Genomic DNA, 21,675 nt, shown 5'->3' with positions numbered 1-21,675 from the left:
GTCTTTAAATAACTGAGGAGGAAGTGCTGACATCCGGAAACGGTTTGCCTTTTAAAGTTTTCTTGGATAAGGACTGTAAATCAGCCTGCTGTTAACAACATGAGATGTTGAAGAACTCACACACTGTTCACGAAGGGGATTTGGTCTGTCTCTGTCAGTTTGTGGTCGACCTGGCTGGATTAGCTTTGAGGGCTTCTGAGTGAAGGAGGTCACAATCAGGATATTCAGGCTTCTTGCCGGTGTGAAAAAGCCGGTGTTCGAGTATCGCCGAATGACGTAACGTGATCCTTCTCCACCCACATGGCATAAGGGACTTAAGAAACCACGACTGACTGCTACGACGACGAAAATGTGACTTCGAAATATAACTTTGAGCTATTCTAAATATTTCATGCACATATATGTGATTACTCCATAATGTTTATATTATATAATATGAGCGAAGTGTCCTATAACAGGATTGGTACGGACGGATTTGAAGTAAAGAGTGAGATTGAAAGATTCATTGCAGTTTGTCCACGTTGTCGTCAAAACCTTAAATTTGGTCATTTTAGGTAGTAGTTTTGACGAGTACGGAAGAGAAATGTTTAAAAATGCGTGCTGCACGTGCAGCACGAGCATTTTGGTTCTTTTAACCAATAATATCCATGGATTACTGCCTTTTGGCGTTGTTGTTGCCGTAGCTGTCCATCGTTTCTTAATCTCCGGATCCCTTATATAGATGACGTAACCGCAACAGAAAACTCGGCAGTTTACCATCCTCTTTGCGCGCCATGAACTACCCTTTTAGATCTTAAAATTCCAAAATAGAAATACTGAATTTTTTTTCCGTTTTGAAGTCCGTTTTATGTTGGGTGTGAGGGCATGTCCAGAATAACTACGCGTTTTCCTATCATTCATTCAACTCGCAATTTTTGACGAAATCCTAGATAACAATGTTGTGAGCATATGACAACGAATGTTTTTCTCGTTACCTACAACGGCTATTGCTTATCAGTAGGGTCAAATAATTTTAACTAAAATGGCGACTACGCGATAACTTAAATAATAAAAAAAATGGTGTTATTCGCGCTGCTAACCCCGAATTCACAATTGTACTGGCAAAAAAGAAAAGTTAATCAGAGCAACCACAATAGTTTTCCCAAAAGAACTGCAACTAAGTGTATTGCCTTTTGGGTTATATAGGACGTTTTAAACCAACCTCTAGAGACGCCAATAACAATAAAGAAATGTACGAATTCTGGTGGACGAACAAAGGGGGAAGCTAATGAGGGATCTTTTGTTTTCGGCCACCAACATGGCGGCTATGACGTCACGTAAGACCTTCCATTCAGTAAGGAAAACTTCCAACATTTTCGGACGCGAACACGAGCTCGGATGAACTGGAACGTGACCAAACGCATCCAAGGCATCAAAAATTTTTCATTGTTCTTTGACTCTTTCATTTTGTTTCGCTAAAAATCCAGTTGACCAGTCCATATTATGTTGCTATGGGTACGTATGTACCTTGTTTTTCCTTTTTCGCGGTCACACCCTCCGTCACGCTTGATATAAGCAGGTGTGTTTATGACGTTGCACATATTCTGAGATATTCCTCTCCGGCGAAGACCGTGGCAACATTTCCTCGGCTTATCTTCTGTCACTCAACAAATATGAAGGGACGAGTCATTATATTTTCGATCACTGGTTGCCCATTTTGTATGCGGGCTAAGGATAAAATGCAAAAATTGGGCCTAGAGTACATCGACATCAATTTGGACACTTATCCAGAGCGTCGAGGCGAAGCGAAGCAGCGATCGGGAAGGAATACAGTGCCTCAAATATTCTTCAATAACAAACACATTGGCGGATTCGACGACTTCGATAAACTGGTAAGATGATACTCCCGGGGTTTTCCAAAGTTCGATCTGTTTGCTTGAGTGCATGTAAGCTTAAATAGATTCAAATTCAAACTTAGTGTTTATCAATTTGGGCCTGGGAGGAGATCCATAGCGATTGGGAAGACTCGAGCAAGCGTAATAATTTAAGAGTATTTTGGATTAATTTTTTTCTATCGATCAGATCTGTTAAATTCTCCTTTAAAATTCCTAATATTGTTGACCTTCAACACCTTAAATAAACATTATGGCAACCAAGGTGCTTGTTATTATAAGCTTATTTAGCTAGCTTTGTGTGAAAGTCGACAGTTAATTGGAGGTTTAACGTTGTTAGAAATTTTCCCGACCACACAGACTTTGAACACGTTTTACTGTCAAAGCTAAGAAAAATTTGTCCCTGCATGTTCAATGTGAAACTCTTGATGTCTGACATTCGCTAAAATGCAATTTTATTTCTGGTACGTGACTTAGGTGGTACGTCACATTGTTGTGTCATGACGGTGCGTTAACCAACAGGAGGAAGCTGAGATAGTCACTCTATATAATCATTACGTAAAAAATCCCTGCATCAGCATATGTATATGTTGTGGTTATACATTTTTCTGTCTTGCATTTATTACATTTTTTTATAAATTATCTGGATCGATGTAAATACAGTAATGTGCCGATCTAATCGAAACTTCAACATCCCCCCTCCCCCTCGGGCAAACCCTGGGCATTTGACTATCTTCTGTGCCCGGGAAGTGGGGAATTTGACCTGTACCTGCATGGGGTGGGGAAAATTGAACCGAAGTGTAAGTTTTCGGGCGCCGAAGTCGCTAACAGCTACATGTAATATTAAACACGTGTTTGGATGAGATGGAAGAGTTTAAAGGAAGAGATATAGCATTTGTGAGCGATTGGCTTACAAAAAAGGTCTTCAAAAGGAGCCGACGATGATTGTTCTTTAGTAGGGTATGACGGACAAATCCGACAATAGGGTAGGGTATTTGAACACCATTTTGGAATTTGGGGTGGGGTGGGGATGTTGAAGTCTCGAGTTGATTGGCGCTTAAAGGCAAATGAATGTTTGAGCTAGGTCACATTGCACAAGAAGCAAATGAGAATTTAATGCATACTTTGTACTGTAGGCGAGAGAATTGACACAAGAGATAGTGGGAGAATAATTGATTAGTGTCAGTGGAATAATGTACCAATCAAGTCAAAACTTGGCTGCTTTGCCTGGGAAAGGCCTTTCTGGGGATGGGGAATTTAACTTTTGTGCTTATGCACTGAATTTTCAAAAGGCATTTCAGCAGCGTAATTTATCTCTGTCATACTGTCATTAAAAGTGAATACAACATGGTTAGTTTTCATGTGTATACTTGTGTACATTGGAAGTAGTCATTTACTGTAACATTGAACAGTTTACTTAGAGCTTACCAACTGTTGGTATGTCTGGTATTAAACAACCGTTGTGGTGTTCTGGAGGTAAAGCTGAGCTTATGCTTGTGGATTGACATTGTCCAACTTACCTCTGGTTCAAGTCATTTTTTAGTGGTAGACAAGTGGCTGGGATTTTGACAATGAAACAATAAAAATAACAGTATCGATGAAGACCTATTAAGAATTCTGACACTTCCAAACAAGGGTCAAACCCACTGCCTCACTGTTTTTAGTTTAGCTGCTCAAAAACTGAGCCACAAAAGACTTGTTTAATATGGTATGAAGATATCTTTGTCATTATTTTTCTGTTTGTAGACTGAGTCGGAACTCCAGGAGTTGATCAGGGAGGTGGAGGAGAATCCTGCCCCACCAGATGCTCCTGAGCCACCTCTCCCTAAGGCTGTTGATGGAAAAGGTAAAAAAAAAGATTTCTTATGGTTGCTTAAGTTACAATGTGAAGGGGTTGGACAATCTGCGAGCCAGCGAGTCATGCAAATTTCACATTTAAGTGTAAGCACCCATTTGAAATAGCGCTGCTTTGTTTTCACTGGTTCCAAACTTGACTCGTAACCACGCTTGGGAATTCACTTGTTGCCTTCAGTCAACTGGGGTCTCAATCATGTTCTGTTAAGTTTGATTTAATATTCATGGTTTCCAAAGTTAGTTAGCTATGTTTCATTTAATGTTTGTGGTAATGCCAAAGTTAGTGTGAAAGTTAAACATATTTTGAAAGATGATTTTTTTAGATGATGTTTTAATCTTTATTAGTTACATACATGCTTGTGAACTTCCTAGCTAAAGCTGGACTTGCACTATGATTTAGTCATCTACTCTAATTATATTCACAGACAAGGAAGGTGATGATATTGACTTTACATGTGAACTGGATGAATATGCCCAGCTTGTTAAGGATGTAAAAGATAGTGGGATTATCAAAGACCACCGTAAAGGGATACGTTTTCATAAAAATTCTTTCGTTGGCAAGGAGCTTGTTGACTGGCTTATGCTTTCCAAGAAAGTTGGTAAGTATGAGCTTTATGAGTTGTTTCTGGAGTTCAGAAACTAACCCTTACACGAAACAATGACATTTCTTAGTCCAGAGCACATAGGACTGAGGCACTCTTGATAGGCTCCTGACTGAGGTTAATTTTAAAACCCTTTAACTATTACCTGCGAGCATACTCTCTGAGGGAATGGGGGTTGGGGGACATAGAAGGATTGTTCTCCTTCTCTCTGTGCTCCCACCACAGAAAGAGATCCTGCTGGCAGGCTACCCTTCAGTGTCGACTTACAGATTTTACTCTGTCTGACGCCAAATGATTCTTCTTGTCATTGGGGATCCCCTCAGGCCTTTAACTGTTAACAATGTCTTGGTTCATTCAAAATGTCTCCATTTATAAAGGATGGAGAGTCAGACTTAAGGTGCATTGAAGGTGGCTGACAATAGAGTGTTAACATTTTTTTTTATCCTGACTTGAAAACTATTTTTAATGCTACAACGGATAAATCATTCAAGCCTCAAAAACAAACCATGTCATAGATCAAGAATTGGAGATAAACTTTTTGTAAAAATTACTCAAGTCAGGTTACCATAGCAACGTTAATGCTATGATAGCAGGTAAAGGTAAAGTCTGCTGTGAGCCTAGAAGGCCCATCAGCCCGAGCGTATCTCCGGTTTCTGTAGCATGAAGCAACTAGGAGTATTTCTACTCCCCCCTGGATGGGATGCCAGTCCATCGCAGGGTTACCCCCAGCATTAGATTCGCTGGTACCCATTTATACACCTGGGTGGAGAGAGTTAAGTGTCTTGCTCAAAAACACAACACAATGTTCCCGGCCAGGACCCGACCCGGACCACTCGATCCGGAGTCGAGCACACTAACCATGAGGTCACCCCGCCTCCCACAGCAGCAGCAGCAGCAGCAGCTGATTCCTTTTTACAATATACCTGGTAATGAGGGAAAATTGCGTTTTTCCCAGTGATAGTTTTAAACTTAGTATTATGCTTAAAATATCAAATTTATGGAAATAAACTAGAAAAATTGGCACTAATTTACAGAAACCAAATTATTGCAAAGTATCGTTTCTGCGAAAAGAGAGAAACTCTTGATCAGTTTTACTGATTTTCCTAATATTTCATCAATTGCTGTAGCTTAGAACAAGTTGCAAATATTTTGCAAGGTTATTTTTTTTTAAAGTTATTGAGTAATTTTGAGTTTTTCTGACCAAAGAGTGAGCGACGTTAATTAGCAAAATGAAACACACTGTTTTTTCCAGACTTTTTATCTTTCCATGTCAGCCGAGGGTGATGATAAAAATTTATGTATTTTTTTTTTTAAAGGAACCACTTGAATTTGCTCGAGAAACGAATCGAAATAAATAAACGAGTTACCATCTTTTCTTTTTCTCATTCTCGTACCTATGCCTTGCGCGGCAAATTTTTTCTGAGCCGCCGACTGTTTGGGTTGGAACAGAATTAACGTTTACAAAATAAACAATGTTTGACTAAAAACACCATAGGGGACCCATACAAACTGTGTGACCGTTGATGTCAGTATTTTTGCCAGGAATGTTGTTTGTGGTAATCCTTGTGGCTAAAAACGACCAATTTTAGTGATTTGAAGGGCCTGAGCGCACCAATAGAAAGACAAGGGTGGAAAGCTCGATTACAGAACGCTCCAGCACCGAACCGATTTTCAGCAACAAATTCCCATCGTACAGGTTTCAACATGTTCAAATCACGTACCAGGCAAGCTGAAAGCCAGAGGTTTCCTCTCATACCGTTATATCTGAAATCCTTCTAAGACCTCAAATAACATCGAAAAATGAGGTCTATCGCTTCGAATTTTGGACGGATTTCAAAGCTCTGGCTTTCAGCTTGCCTGGTGCGTGATTGAAACCTGTACGATGGCAATTTGTTGCTAAAAGCCGGGTCGGTGCTGGAGCGGTACGAAATCGAGCTTTCCACCCTTGTCGAACACAAACATCGAACATGAACTCTTTCAAATCACTAAAATTCGTCGTTTTTACCCACAAGGATTACCACAAACAACACTTCAGGTAAAAACACTTTTGTTTTGTCATAATATGTGATTATAATACCAGTACACTACAATATCTTGGATTTTATCGAAGTTATATAAAAGATATATAGATTAACGGTCACACAGTTTGTATGGGTCCCCTATAAGAACACGAATGAAGTTAACAGCACAACTACTTTGCAGTTTTTGCGAAACTATCATAATCAGTCTGGCTGTCAGCTGGCACCAAGCAAAGGGAAAATGATACAACGAGCAAATAAAAATTTTTCTTTCTTTCTTTCTTTCTTTCCTTTTTTCTTTCTTCGACAAAGAGGCACGCCGCTTTTTAGCCTTTTGCTGAGCATAGTAGTCTAATGCAAATTTCTTTTATGTCAATTTTTTTTTTGTTTCAGACCGGGAGAAGGCAATTGAAATGTGTCGTCAGCTGGTGGAGCGAAACTTTGGTCACGGCGTCGGGAAAGGAAAAGAAACGGAATTCAAAGATGATGACAGTTTGTATCGTCTGCTGGAAGACGATGAAACTACTGCGCTCAACTCCGGTATGAGCTCTTTATGTGAGCCTCGTCCTGCTCCGGAAGTGGCCGAAGAGCTGAGACGCCTAATCCTGAAGCTGTACAGCCAGTTTCTGTCCAAGGATGGAAAGGTCAGTGTGGTAGTTGAAAAGATTCAGCTTGTCCCAAGAACCATGAAAAGTTGAAGAAAAAGCATTCGTTATGAACACTATTTACGTTGCGGTTAACAACATGCTATTACCAAAAGGGCTGATCTCAATTGGCCATTTCCAAGTCCATGTTTGCCTCCTCCTCAAAGCGAGTCGAAGTGTGAAGTTTTCCTTTCACTCATCGTCATGTGTAAAGTAGAACTTATTACTATCACAAAAACTTCGCACTTAGACATGAAGACATGAATAATTGCTTTAATTTCACAGATTTCAAAATTTTGATATTTTTTCTTCGGATACCTGTAGTAAGCCACCTTAATTCCCCCGACCGCTATCAAACGAGCTTGAGTATCTACAAGCGCTCTCATGCCCGAATCGATAAGCAAAATAATTTAACTACAATTAATTAAAATGGATCTTTTCACGTTTTCAATGCCGTGAAGCCACTGAAGCAGCACACGCTGTTGAGAACCGGTTTTTCGATTTGTCCAATCAGAAACTCCCTCGAACGTAATGCCCAATCAGCGAATCAGGACAAATTCTGTCCCAGTTTGATGACATGGAAATGAGGTTCTGGGGTCGTGCGACTAGAGATATTTTTTTTTCGTCCTCGACCGTTGATTTGGTATCGCTGAGCGTTCTCTCCGACCTTGAAAAAAAATTCCTCTGTCACCCAGGGTAGACCACGTGATGTGCTCAAGGGTATTTTCCTTTTGCTTCAGTTTTCATAAGTTATTCTTACATACATGTAAGCACGTGCATGACACGACATTTGAAAGGAACTGTTCTCTAGAGTGACATCACGTGGTCTGAAATAGGAAAGCAAAACGTACAAGCTAAAGAAGTCTATTGCAGGCCAATCGCAGTAAATGGAGAATCTATAAAGCCAATCACAACGCGAAACAAATTAAATGCGTAACACCGATGCAAAGCGCAGGAAAAAAAGCCTGAAAACCCGTGCAAGCAGTTCACAAGTGATTACGCTTTCGCCTCTGATTGGTTGAAAATGACGCGAGAGTTTGAAGCCAATCACCACTGTAGGTATGGAAAAAACAATCACTTTCGACGCCCAATTAAAACTTTTCTATCATATACTCTGAGCGTTCGATGCGCTGCCCATTAGAGAGATTTAGCAAAGCGTTTAAGTGAAGGGAAGACGGCAACAGGCTGCTTCTTGTTTGCTGCTTTCACACACGCCAAAAAGAAACGTTTGCCGTTTGTATACGCGATGCTAAATCTCTATTATCTACACCCTTTTTCCGAGAACTATGCGTGACTGAACTGTTCCCATACAAGATGAAAAGCTGAGGCCTTCGCAAAGTTTTGTTATTTCCCTACGGAAGTTGTTTTTTTTTTAATTTATTTGTTTTCTCTTTGGTTTTCTATTCGGCATTATTTGAGCAGAAGTAGAGAACGTATTCTGTTTTTAAACCTTAGTATATTTACAGCTGTTTGATACTTTTTTGTTGTAGTTTCTTTCATTTATTTGTTTTTTTTTTTAAACAGGGAGTGGACTACGACGCCATGGGACAGAGCCCAGAATTTAAGGCCTACATAAAACACACAGCTGAATTACAGCGTGTGAAGCTCGAAGGAATGACAAGAGAAGAAACGCTTGCTTTCTTTATTAACATCTACAATGCTCTGGTCATCCACGCCAATGTTGTTCGGGGACCACCCGTCAATTTGTGGCAGAGATACAAGGTATAATATCGGAAACTGTGTTCTGAAATATACTTGTACACGTATAAGTGTACAAAGTATAAAGTATAAAGTATGTAATTGTACACGTTAAAGCCTCAACACGAAATGGTGCGCTATACATTTTGACAATCAAGAAGCGATGTTGTGTCTTTTTATTTTAAGTGTTTTCTGGTTTTGGTAGCTGTGAACCTCTTTTTAACTTGCTGCCTAGTGTAACATCGTACGCATGATTACATTCGGCAGAGAAATACCGTCTAAAGGCCGGTTTATACGGTACGATTTGTCGGCCCGATTTATAAGCCGACGGCGTCCGAGCGCAAATCTTGCGTGTATTTTGACAGCCGATGAACGACCGATACATGAAAATGAAAATCGGTTTGATTTAAAGTCGGGCCGACACTCCGAGAGAAACCGCCATTTCAATCAAAGGGTATGCGAGTGCGTAATCCGCATAAATACTTTAAAAATTAAAGAGTTCAAAATGGCGGATACTAAAAGGACAACGGGAAGATCTCTTGAGGAAAAATTACAAGTTTTACACAATTTACATGGTACGATTTATCGGCCCGACCAAACCGGCCGACAAATCGTACCGTGTAAACCGGCCTTAAGGACGTTCGCGCGACATTTTTCCAACATTGATTTTTTCCTGCAAATTTTACCATTGAAAGGTGATGAGTTAGTGATGTCAGAAATGTAAAAAAAAAAAAAAAAAAAAAAAAGTGGGGGGTCACGGACTTCGTTTTGGAGAGAACTCGCTCGGAAGAACACCCTAAATCTGAATAACTCCGGCTTCTTTAGCGAATAAGGCCAGTGTCTGTAAGCCCAAAAATATTGCAATTACATCTTTGAAGTGAGATGTTCTGTACCAAACTTTAAGTGGACTCATCAAGTGAATTGAGTCAACTGTTGAGGTTCCTTAAAGAACAAGTTCGCATTTAGCGACCATAGTTCATGCGCCTTGCAGCCGCAAGATGGCAGGATTCCATGTCCCGAGGACAGAAATCTTGAAATCTTTTTAACTTCCCACATTGATTTTTTATTCATTTTTGGACAATGTGGAGATAATTGTAAATAAAATATGTTTCTGAAAAGAAAAGAAGGGGTCACCGAACATCCAAGATCGTTAAATCCAAGCAAAGTTATAGCAATGGCCGTCTGCCCTATCATTGTTCATTTTAGTACTTAGCGCGCGCGCTCGATTCATGACGTGGCATGTGAATTTGCGGGCGCTGTAAGGATGCGCAGTAGCAATTGGCGCGAACTTCCTTAAGGAACCTTTAAGTTCACCTTTGTGTGGGCCCATTTCCATTAGTAGGGCTAACGCTCACATGGTTCATATGGAGTAGAAAAACTAGCACTTCACTTTACAATCTAATCAGTTAAGTCTGTTTAACGAATATCAATTGTCTTTGTATTGATTTGTTTATTGCGTTGCAGTTTTTCAACACCATATACTACGTGATTGGAGGTTTCACTTTTTCCCTCAACGAGATAGAAAACGGCGTTCTTCGCTCGAACCGCAAAGCCATTGGTGCCGTGACAAGACCTTTCTCGAAGAGTGACCCCAGGTTGAAAATTGCATTGCCGGAGCCGGAACCCAAGATACATTTCGCCCTCGTGTGTGGGGCGAAGAGCTGCCCTCCGATAAAGACTTACACCGCTTCGGTAAGATCAAATACTGTCCTTTCATTTTACGCTGCCGTCATAAGATAACGGGATAGGTTACTACTGAAAGAACCTTAGCCTTACAGCGTTGTTCAATAGCTGGGGGAGGGACAAGAATAAGATTCTGGAGATGATATTTCGATTTCAATGCCTTCAAGTGTTGCGTTTCCTTAAAATCCATCGCCATATAAAAGTCGTTGTGCGTCCCTTTCTGATTTCAATAGTAATATTTGCTGCTGATTTCCTTGACGAAATGATTGATTCGCCATCATTCTAAATCAAGAATTTACTGCGCATGCCCAAGCGGTGGGCAGTTAATTAAACGTGCTTAAATTATTAGTTTCTAAAGGAACTGTGGTACTGCGTCGGTGGGAGATTGAAACAGAAATTGATTTTATCAAACAAGTTGATAAAGGTCGAATAACCACCGTGAAAGATTTGGAAAGCTGACGTTTCGAGCGTTTCGCTCCGACGAAGGGCTAACGCTCGAAACGTCAGCTTTCCAAATCTTCCACTGTGGTTATTCGACCTTTATCAACTCCTTTGATAAAATCAATTTCTGTTTAAATTATTGTATTCCCAATCTCCTCCATCCCATAATGCAATGCGTTGTGGGAGGTTCTTTACAAAACAATAGCCCTTTTCACGGTTAGTTTTTCTCATTTGCATTACAATATAATCTAGCATGCATGTGAGGCAATTTCGGGCTATTGTAGTTTTAACCCGAAATTGCCTCGCATCCAAGTAATGCAAATTGTAATGCACATTGTAATGCAAATAAGAAAAACTAACCGTGAAAAGAGCAATTACATACAAGTTATTTACTTTTGAGACTGTATCATGCTTTAGTGAACTGGATTTCTATTGTTTAATGCAAATAACCGTATTATGGGTTTGGTGAAAAATAGCGAACTCATTTCTTCCCGCTGTCGTTCGCGTCCGAAATCTCCAACTTGCGAGTGTCCCGCGCGTGAAAAGTATGGCGCGTTTTTGGTGTCAAAATTTAAAAATGCCATTCAAACGTCGACAATTCAAATATTCAATTCGGCAATTTAAACATTTAATTCGCGTCACAAGTCAGGTCATTGCTTTACCAATACGGAAAGAATTCTAAACATTTATTAATACTACTAACCTTAGGCCTAATTGAACTGAATTACCAAGTTGCATGCGGGTTGAATGTTTGAATTGTTGAATTTAAGGTTTGAATAGCCAGATGCCAAATGCACATTTGAATCTTGACACTAAAAGTGCGCCATAGAAAACTGGAGTACGTCTCCTTTGCTTAATTTTGTGGTAACAGATTCATTCCTTGCATTGTAGGGGTAGGGAGTGCAGGGATGGTGCAGCAAATTTCCCTTTCGTAAACGATCGTTGCCATTTCTCAGAACGGTCGTTGCCATTTGAAACGGTCGATGCCATTTATAACGGTCGACTACACACTTCACTTCAAAGAAAATTAAAAGAAACAAACTAAGAAAAAATATTAACAAAAATTAAAACAAAAAAGGAAAAAAAAAACACTTATAAAAGAAAAACTGGAGGGAAAAAAGAGTCATGTTTTGTGTGAACATACGTAATAGAGGGGACTGGTTTTGAAGCTCGGCGAACATCAAAGGAGCAAACAAAGATGCCAAAATTTAGGTTAGAAAGTCCACAACTGTGCATAATCTTTTGTTTTGCGCTCATACACTATGCATGAATTACGTAACCAACACGTTTCTATTGGTTAGTTCCTCAGCACGGAGTAAACAACTATTGTGTTTTGTGCACGGTCAAGGCCAAAAAAGAGAACAAAAACATACAACAAAGAAATTTGTCGGGATTCATAACCATTCCCCTCTATTAACTTTGGTGTGAATGACTGCTTGCTTTAGAAGTGAATAGATTAGCAACATTAGGAGGTGTTAAGTTGTTAGATATGTCTTGCATTAGAGCAGCAACTGATTTTAAGTACAGAAAATCGAGAGGAAGAAAACGAAAGGAAAGAAAATAGGGTACAGCATGAGATTTGCAGTCACCAAAGTACATCAGGCGGGAGCACGATTTCGGAGAATAAGAATTTTGTTTCAGATGCAAGGATGGCACAGTCGGTTAGTGCGCGGCCTTGGTGCTAGAGGTCCTGAGTTCGATTCCCGGATCTTGCATCCTTGTTTCGACTTCTTTCCTTTCCGTGTAGCTTAAGTAGCTTTAAATACCCTTAAAACGGAGCACTGATGGAGAGGGGGGAGTAAAATGAGCGCACCGTCGACCTCAGGTTTGTCAGTTGAATTACTGTTACGAGTTATCGACGTTAAATATGGTTGCTTTACTTTACTTTACTTTATATACGAGTCTTGGCGGCAAGGCCTCACGCGACTATGCCATACAATAGCTAAGGGTGGATAAGTTAGATGTATATGCGATGTAACGTAGCTAGGGGTACCAAATGTCTCATTGTAAATTAGAAGTTAAGTTCTTTGTCCAACACGCAGGGGATCGATGAGGAACTGGCTTTGGCTGCTGAATCGTTCTTAGAGGGAGAAGATGGATGCGTCCTTAATATGCCAAAAAATGAGGTAAGCGATTCAGTTTCCAAAAATTGCCTTTTGAGCTATGCTTGGTTGTTAGGGGAGGGGGAGGGGGAGGGGGGGAGGGGCTTGTTTACTGGTAAAATCATTCTCTGTTCTTTTCGACCTGCGTATTGGTGGTTTTCATGTTACGTCATCGCCGTCTCTTTGTTCGCGTCCACCAGTAATTATACATTGCAGTGCTGTTATCTCTGTCTCAATACATTCGTTGCAAACCACCTATTCTTTCCGTCAGTCTTCCATCTATGCATTGTTTTAGCTCTTTTGGATACATGTCATGCTTTCCTGCCTCAGACCTTGCTTTACTTTTATTCACGTTTAATCTACCATGCGACCATGTTCTACACAGGTCCGGCTGAGCAAGATTTTCCAGTGGTACAAGGTAGATTTTGGCTCCGACAACGAGGAGGTAACCAAGTGTTTTTCAGTCAGTTCAGTTATAATATTTGACGTAAAATGTACAGAAAGAATTATTGACTGGTTAAAAATTTTCCCAAAAGAATTGACCGCCAAGATCGGTGGCCAATTTTCAGCTAGAGCGGTCGAAAACTTGACCGGTCTCCTGTGAACGTGCGCAACCTTATTTAGGGCCGATTTACAAACTACGATTCTTGTCGCATGCGACAAGCCTTTGACAGGCCCACAACTCATCTACGATTGTCGTGTGCGTCAGAAAAAAATGTCGTAGCGTTTTAAAACGCTGCGTCGATTGTAAGTCATATCGTAGTCCTGTCGTAAGCTTGTCGCATACAACAAAAATCGTAGTGTGTACATCGGCCCTTAGTTGAGGCTGGAGATATTTTCGCTGCCAGTTATCAACCATTTTCCAAACTAGCGGCTGCAAATTCATGATCAAACAGCACCCGCTGGAATTTAAGTTAAGCTGCTCGAAAAATAATCAGGAAAAGGGCACCTTGTCTTTCCGGCTGCATGTGAGCCTTCAGTACGAAAATTAATATGGCGTCTAGGAGTGCGATCAGGGCTTTGCCTGGGTTTGACACTGTCTCCAGCAACGGCTTGCGCATATTCAATAAAGACACGATCTCTGTAGCGTCCTTTCTTTTTCGTCTGCTTGCAGGGTGGCAGTAGAAGGGATAGTAAAATTTACTTTTTGATGCGGGGATGGCGATTATGAAAAAATATCTGGAACAACAAAAGTGGGAGAAGATCATAAATGGTTTAGAACCCAGGAGTCATGTCATAATTAAGAGGTTGTGTTAGTCAAAAACTTATTAATACGGATACTAAAAAATTCACACCCGAGAAATTTCTCAACCAGTCCCTAAAAAGTTAAATTAGTTGTCCTTTACTTTGAGGACTCAAGCAGCGGAGAGAACGAGAACGCAATACGTTTATTATGGTGACGCTTGTGCAGCAAGTCGGCTTGTAAACGTGCTGCACTCGTTTTAGAAAATTTCTTCGCGAGGTGTAAAAGGTCAAATTCAGAAGTGTTTCAAAATTGTGCGCATAGCGATGACTGAGGTTCTGATACTATAACTTGGTGACTTTTGAAGAAATGTGTTTTTTCTGATTGTGACTCGGAGATACTCGAGTGCTCAGAAGCGGGCCGATCCGAGCCGAACCTACGAAGTTACGATTTCTAATTCAGATGCTCTACCACTGGGAAAAAGGAGACTTCGTTGGAGCTAGTTCTGTGACCATTGTCCCGCTTTACCTTTACTACTGGAATAAAAATTGTCCGAATGGCGCATTCTCGAAATTGGGTGGTTGGGTGTTGTGTGTTCGTCCTGTGCATGATCGAGAAAAGAGGTTGTCGGTCGGTCCCAAGTCTGCGCGTCACAATAGCATCCAGCATGTCGAGTGTTTTCTATATGTCAACCCTGCTACGACTTGAAAATGAATGAGGAAAAATCTATCTTTTGCACACTTAACAGGTTGGTATCCTTGTTTATTCACTTATATTTATTGTTTTGCAGATGATTCGATTTATCCTGGCTCATATGGGCGAAGGAAAAAAGAGGGGTAAATTGCAGGAACTCTTACTCAGTGGAATGTTTAAAGTCAGCTTCATGAAGTACAACTGGGACTTAAACTCCAAACACTGAGACGCTAAAACAGAAAATCATGCCGACGGGAATTTGTGTATTCTTTGGTTGACAAAACTGTGACAGGATCACATAAGAATGGTTTTTAGTTTCATAGATCTCAGAATTGTTTAAAATATAATGCAAAATGTTGAATAACGACGTTGGTTAGATGGGTTTTATTTATCTCTTTCTGTCTTTTCTAAGTGTGAAGGTCAAATGTCAGAAAGTTAGGACACTCTCGCACTAGCGGAGTTTTTATTTTGCTCGCTTGCTCGCTAGTTTTACACCACACGTACGTGCCTCTTTTAACTTGATATTAATTTAACTAACTTTCAGTCGTGACCTCAGGGAAACGATTTGTCTAGTCTTTTTAGTCTTTGTATGTGCCGCAGTGTACACTCTCCCGCGAGATGTCGAGCCCTGTTATTTTATGATTCTCTTGGAAAATTTAAACGCACGTTGCATTCCTGTTTTCCGTTACATCTTAGCACTGCAACTCTTCGCACTGCAACTGTTGCTTCCGTAAAATAATTTTGGAGTGGAACGGTAAAATTAGATTCTGTTTCTCTGAAAGTCATGTTATACCACCGCGTGTGGCACAAACTTTTTGCCGCAGTTTTGAGATTGGCGATGTTCACGCTTTGCGGGAACAACGCTTTGGGAGGGGTCCTATTCGCACGGCAGCCATATTGGCCATAGACATTAGATTTCGTGCCCCGAGCCTCGATTTGAAATGTTTGGGAACGAGTTTTCCCTCGGGACTTAACTTGGCCGCTGAGCGATTAAGGCCCATTGACTGTATTTATCTTAGAAATGAGTGCCCCTTTTTATGGCCAATGATACGTTTGTTAAAGATAATTACGGAGACGCATAAAACTGCATTGGATAAATAAAATTATAAACAGACTTTGGGTACTGCTACTATTGATGTTTAACAGTGTGGTACGCGGCCCGTGTGAAGGATGGTAAGTTAAAGCTTGGCAACAAGCGAAAGGACAACTGACAATCAAGAGTCCAAGGCAGGGTTCAAACCTATGTATGACGTCCGTAAAATGGGTCGGATGTCGTAATCTGTGAGCTACAAGAACTCTTGGTAGCTCGTTTATCTAGGTTTTGCAAAGACAGAGTGTTCTTCTGCTTGGACTCTGATTTTCGCCCATTGCCAAGCAACTAACTTATCACACTGGGTACCAGTTCTCTTGTGGTGTCCTAAAATAACGCGTTTCAGACGAGTACAGTAATTGCCATTATTATATGACTAGCTCCATGAGCGGGCCAAATGAACCAAATCCCGCACTGTGATTCTAGTGGGCCAGATGGAATGACTATCTTGCTGTCTTTCCCGCTCGGCATTTATATCTTGGTCCCGCAAGATCAAAGATCATTTTTTAGTGTTTTTGTCCCATGCATATAATGAATCCTTATTGACCGAGCTTGTTCGGTGAAGATGGCAGGATGTTGGCCTCGTTCTTTTTTGGCGTGTTTAAGGACCTCGACTTTGTCTCGGTCCGTAAACACGCAAAAAAAGAACTTGGCCAATATCCAGCCATCTTGACTTCACGCAATAAAACATATTTCTCGTCGCCAGAGTTCGCTTTTCTTTTGGTCAGCGCCAAGAACACCGACTCTGGCCCAACACGATCTCTTCCTCAAATGAAGAATTAAATGAAGGATTATCCTTCATTTAGCTAGATTACTCTGTTCCAGTACTTGTGGTAGCGGATAATAAGAAAAAAAGTTAAAGTAGTCCCTGGACAGTATTTGAACCCGGAGCACCCACTTTGAAGGAACTGCTTTTATCCACGTAACCACTAAAGATTAACTTAACTGGGACGCGTGCCGATTATTTACCAAAAACTAATTAGTATATATATAATCATTGCTGAATAACGGCTAAGTCTAAGGCTTGATTTTAAAATGGTTAGCTTTCTCTTGAAGTTTGGTAACCGAAATTTTTTACTGTGCAAGCTTGCTTCTTAGCGGGTGTTAATACACATTTACAGCGGCATCTGGGAGAAAAAAAAGTACATCCTCGCAGTCAGCGATGTGGTAGTCTAGTGGTAAAGTGAAGGGGTTATTAATCAAATCGAATCCTGCGAGTCCATACATGGGGCTTCGGCTTTTAAAAAGAATACGTTCATTTCCCATGATCCCTATCAAACTTTTAGTGTCGAAAATGAACGATACAGCTGTAATACTTCGCTTGGAGCAAATTGACAATTTAGAATAATCATTCAATGGAGAAAGAGACTTGGTTGCTCTGGCCACAGGGAATCTCGACCCAGATTTCCGCTCTTTTGCGCATGACTGAGGGAGAGAAGAGGCCTGGGAAACCCTGAAACAAAGTGTCTTCTCATTGGTTTTCGTGAAGAACAATGAAAAGCGTCTCTGATTGGTGCAGTCATGTTACCAAGAGGAGTGAGCAGGCACCGTAAGGTATAAATAGCAAATTTTTGGCTGTCAAAACCCAACGGATGTTCTCCTACAAAGAGTTTCCCAGAGCCTCGGGTCATGTGCAGACATACGATCCGAGGCTGTGGTGACGAGAAGGTGGCCACAGCCAAAAAATACGCGCAGTCGCGGTAATGGAATAATGTTGTAACCGTTGACGACCGTTATTGTTTCAAATTTCTAAGAATGCGCAGAAAAGCCGAAGTCCGTGATTGCGCGAACTTTCTGCTTTGGCTGTGGCCAGAGTCTGTGTTCTTGGCGCTGACCAAAAGAAAAGGGAGAATGCACGTGTATTTTCGTCTTCCAGGTAAATGCGGCTATTCCGACCGACTGCTTTGTTCTCGTAGGGTATAAATTTGTGCGAATTTTCATAAAAGTGGCGTTTGAAAAACGGTTTATTTGTAAGTCCTCTTTTTGTTTCCTAGGAAGGAGCCGTTTAATTAAGGAAACGGAAACGATTTTTATAAACGATTTTTTGACGCTATATGGTTGTGTGAAGAGTTTGTAGAAAGAAGTGAAGTGAATGTATATTTTGAACAGTTTGACGTGCGGGTTGAAGACAAATGAGAGTTAAGTGATCTTCGCTTTTTGCTGGACAAAAAACAGGTGTTTGTAAAAAGTGACAATTGCTTAAATTGTCCAGCGAAATGCGATGATCGCTTCTCTCATTCGTTTAGAATTTGTAGAGTAGAAGCAAGTTTTTTTTTTCTCTGAGTTTTTTTTGGGGATGACGAATACTAAACCGCCAAAATTTAGGGTCACATGGTATTCTAACAAAGGAAAAAGGACGCTTCAAACTTCCTGAATTTTAGTTTAATATTTCATTTACGACAAGCTAAAAAGTACCAGTATCTACAAGACTACGTTTAAATACCGCGTGTTTATGCAGCGAGACATTGTGTTCCGGACTCAAAATCACGTTTTGAGTACATAAAAAAGGCTGTCATTATACTTTTTTACATGATCCAGCTCTGGGGAGGCCAATCAGCTGATTCTGACCCACGTGATGTCGAGCCGTGAAATCGAAACATGTTCTTTATAAATAATACGCCTTCGTGCACTGTAAGTGTGGGATTAATTTTGGCTTCAGCGGTGACATTTGAATCATATCCCAATTTTGCCTCATCCGAGGAAGGAAGCTATACAAATTACTTTTTTGTCCAGACCATTATAATCACGTCTATTGCTTTGGGTTGCAAAAATTACTCGGTCTAATGCTGACCTTGTCTTCGCCCCTGTCCTTCATTTTTGTTTTACCCTTCAGCCTATCATTTCGAAAACTTCTCTAATAGGACTACCCTTCCCGCTGTAGCATTCTGGAGAAGTAGACTACCGCTAATGTAGGGCACTGACAATCGCGTGAGTGAGAAAATTAAATATACAATTTCTAGTCGGATGCGGCATCCAATGGAACGTGGCTTTGTCAAAAAATTACCAGGAGCCATTCACACAACTCTTCTTTAGTGCACCGTGATATGTTGACTATTGAGAGCGAATTTGATCTGTAAGACAAACAGGAAACAGCAATTTTAGATTAACAAAACCCGGCCCATCATGCGTGACATGGATGTTGGGTGTGATTTGAGTCCCATTGTTCTGGAAGGGAGATTGTGTGACCAGCCAAAGCCTAAATAGGTTGGGATTGTTGCTATTGGAGTCAGCGAGATAGCAATTGGAGCTTACAAAGGTAGAAGAAACCCTTGTATTAAGATGACATCAGCTGTAACAAATGAAGCTCCCAAGAACCATAGGCCATTTACATGATGCCACACCCTGGTGAAAATCTTTTGAGGATCTTCAAAGATCTTCATGAAGATCTTTAGGTATCGTAGTAAGGATCCTCAAAATTCCTTGCATCGCGAAGAAAGGAAGCAAGGAGGGCCAAGTGGTTTGGGCAGTGGAATTGCATGCTGGTGCTCAGATTTCAAATCCACCCATGACTGCGAAATGGATCTGATATCCTAGTTGCTTGGTGACAGGCAAAAGAGTCTCTGGCAGGATTTAAAAACTCAAGCCTTCCATAATGTCATTCGGATGTTATACCGAACAAGCTTCAAGAACTCCTGAGTTGAGTTTGCTTAGTTCTGGGAAGGTTGATGGCTGAGAATACCCCATTGACTTTTTCCCTTGCAGAGTAACAAATTTGGAGTGCAGGGATGGCCCAGTAGTGAGAGCACTCGCCTCCCACCAATGTGGCCTGGGTGCGATCCACAGACTCTACGTCATATGTTGGTTGAGTTTGTTGGTTCTATACTCTGCACTTTGAGGTTTTTCTCCGGGTACTTTGGTTTTCCCCTCTCCTAAAAACCAACATTTGATTTGATTCGCATCAGTTTGTTGATTTTACGGTTCAGTGTCCAAAATTAGTGCTCCAGCGTTAGAAGGCTAGTCAGACACTTAAAAAAAGCTCCTTTCCTTCCCTTTTTTCTGAGGCACCCCTTTTTTTAATGACAAAAATGTGAGCACCCATGGGCAGACACTTATGGGGTGTCTAATTTTGTATTCAATCTGAAAAATCACTTACCTGTGAGCCACTCAACTCCTTCATTGAGTCCGTCTCCTGTCAGAGCATTACTAGCACTGTCAATGAAATGAATAATAATATACATGAAAAAAGTTCCATTCTGATTGGCTAAGAGAAATGCAGTTTTCAGGTAACAAAATGCAGAAGAGAGGTAATTCTGCCAATCAGTGAACAAATACATCACAGACCAGGCATTCTAATTATTGATCGATGATCAAGTAAGCCAAGGATTGCCAATCATCGCTAGCCTTGGCTGGCACGATTTTTGTGTGATTTACGTGATACATGTGCAATTCTTGCCTCTGCTTGATTACAACGGGCTTTCTCATTTTTTTCACGCCTATTATTGATAAGTAATCCCTGCATGATTTTTCTTGTGCAATTTCGAATAAAATTTAGTAACCAGTCATAACTTTTTTTAGACTACAAATTGCACTCAGTTTCAGGCTAGAGCCATTTTGTTAGTCTGACTTAGAAAAAATTTACTTGTACTCATTATTCCAAATTGCACTTGAAATCGTGTGATTACCTGATACTAATAACAATTTTTCATAAGACAATAACATCACTTCTTAAGGGCATTTTGATTAATTCTGGCCTTTCAAGATTCAGAAAGGCCCCACGTACACAAAACTTCAAACAAACCATTTGGCTCGCCATTATCAACTTATAATGTGTTTATGATATTGAAAATAAAAAATAAAGATGAAGGACTGAATGTGCCAGTAAATAACGATACAATGTACAGTATTCCAATTTTACTTACCATATGTGCCAAGGTTTATCACTCATGGAATCCAAGCCCATCTTTTTTGAACACTATAATAGGAAGAAATAAGAACAATATAATTTAACAATAATAACAACAATAATAATCATCATCATCATCATCAGCATCAAAATTCAAAGATTTTATTAATATAATTACTATTATTTTTATACTGAGAAAGTGAAGTACTGGTTTACAAGTCTTCTGACCTGTACAGCAGAAAGAGCATCTTTACAATCCATTTTATTGGCAAAAAATAAAATAGGAAGTCCCCTCCTGGAGGCAATATCTAAACAGAGAGAAAATCAAGATTTTTAAAATTTAAGAAAAGAACTTACTGATATTAATAACTGATAATGTTAAAGGGGAAAGATGATTAAAATGCAAATTAAATTCAGAAATATATGAAAAATAACATATTTCAACTAGACAGAATTCATGAACATGAAATGAAAGTTTAATAGAAATATCGCTGCATTTAGCTTAAAGCAATTTAAGCAACAACAACCAGTCTTGAACAGATTATCCCACACAAGTCTAGGTTTTTTGGGCTTGCTTGCACCTGCTTATTAAAATTGTTTATTTAACTCCAATGATCATCTTTCATTTTACATGCTTATTATACTTCTTTTTAACAATGATGGCTTCAGTAATAATCCACATGTTGCAAGAGTGCACTACTTTTTTGGAAATGTAAGCTATTCTTCAATAATAATAATTAAATAATAAATTATTATTAATCATTTCAGTGGTTACTTGGGTATTTCATGGTGCCCTTATGAAAGAACTGACAACATGTTTAACAACATGATAACTGAAAACAGTGAAAAAAAGAGGAGGGATCCATAGCTCAAAGTTATTACAATTATAACAATAATTTATAATAATTTTTTGTAACAACCCAACTGTTGGATCGCAAAGCCTTGACCAATCT

General features: G+C 40.0%; 2 protein-coding genes across 3 annotated transcripts in view; one reads left to right on the top strand and one right to left on the bottom strand.

The window, feature by feature from the left end:
• Positions 1 to 1,533: 1,533 nt before the first annotated feature.
• LOC137996685 (uncharacterized) lies at positions 1,534 to 15,903 on the top strand. Its single transcript, XM_068842209.1, has 9 exons — positions 1,534 to 1,871; positions 3,618 to 3,717; positions 4,151 to 4,324; positions 6,739 to 6,989; positions 8,514 to 8,711; positions 10,152 to 10,379; positions 12,854 to 12,937; positions 13,299 to 13,358; positions 14,887 to 15,903. Exons 1-9 carry the CDS (start codon positions 1,653 to 1,655, stop codon positions 15,013 to 15,015), a joined length of 1,443 nt encoding a protein of 480 aa, XP_068698310.1. The 5' UTR covers positions 1,534 to 1,652; the 3' UTR covers positions 15,016 to 15,903.
• A 2,343-nt stretch (positions 15,904 to 18,246) lies between these two features.
• The window catches only part of LOC137996686 (ADP-ribosylation factor-like protein 6), a 6,780-nt gene continuing 3,351 nt past the window's right edge, over positions 18,247 to 21,675 (bottom strand). For both annotated transcript variants that reach the window (XM_068842210.1, XM_068842211.1), the window contains 4 exons: positions 20,951 to 21,030; positions 20,739 to 20,791; positions 19,973 to 20,028; positions 18,247 to 18,950 (listed from right to left, as the gene is read on the bottom strand). In XM_068842210.1, coding sequence (XP_068698311.1) covers positions 18,931 to 18,950; positions 19,973 to 20,028; positions 20,739 to 20,791; positions 20,951 to 21,030 — 209 coding nt within the window. In that variant the 3' untranslated portion in view covers positions 18,247 to 18,930. The remainder of the gene's footprint in view (positions 18,951 to 19,972; positions 20,029 to 20,738; positions 20,792 to 20,950; positions 21,031 to 21,675) is intronic.

Source organism: Montipora foliosa, chromosome 3 (assembly GCF_036669935.1).
Source record: "Montipora foliosa isolate CH-2021 chromosome 3, ASM3666993v2, whole genome shotgun sequence".
Lineage (NCBI taxonomy): Eukaryota > Metazoa > Cnidaria > Anthozoa > Scleractinia > Acroporidae > Montipora > Montipora foliosa.
The sequence above is the reverse complement of the archived record's forward strand: the minus strand, read 5'-3'. Positions and strand labels throughout refer to the sequence as shown.

Bases quoted from the DNA above. Each gene is read 5' to 3' on its own strand.
- LOC137996685 (XM_068842209.1), top strand. From the start codon at position 1,653: ATGAAGGGACGAGTCATTATATTTTCGATCACTGGTTGCCCATTTTGT. The intron at 3,718-4,150 runs GTAAAAAAAAAG...TTATATTCACAG, and splicing joins TAAGGCTGTTGATGGAAAAG to ACAAGGAAGGTGATGATATT. The intron at 8,712-10,151 runs GTATAATATCGG...ATTGCGTTGCAG, and splicing joins ATTTGTGGCAGAGATACAAG to TTTTTCAACACCATATACTA.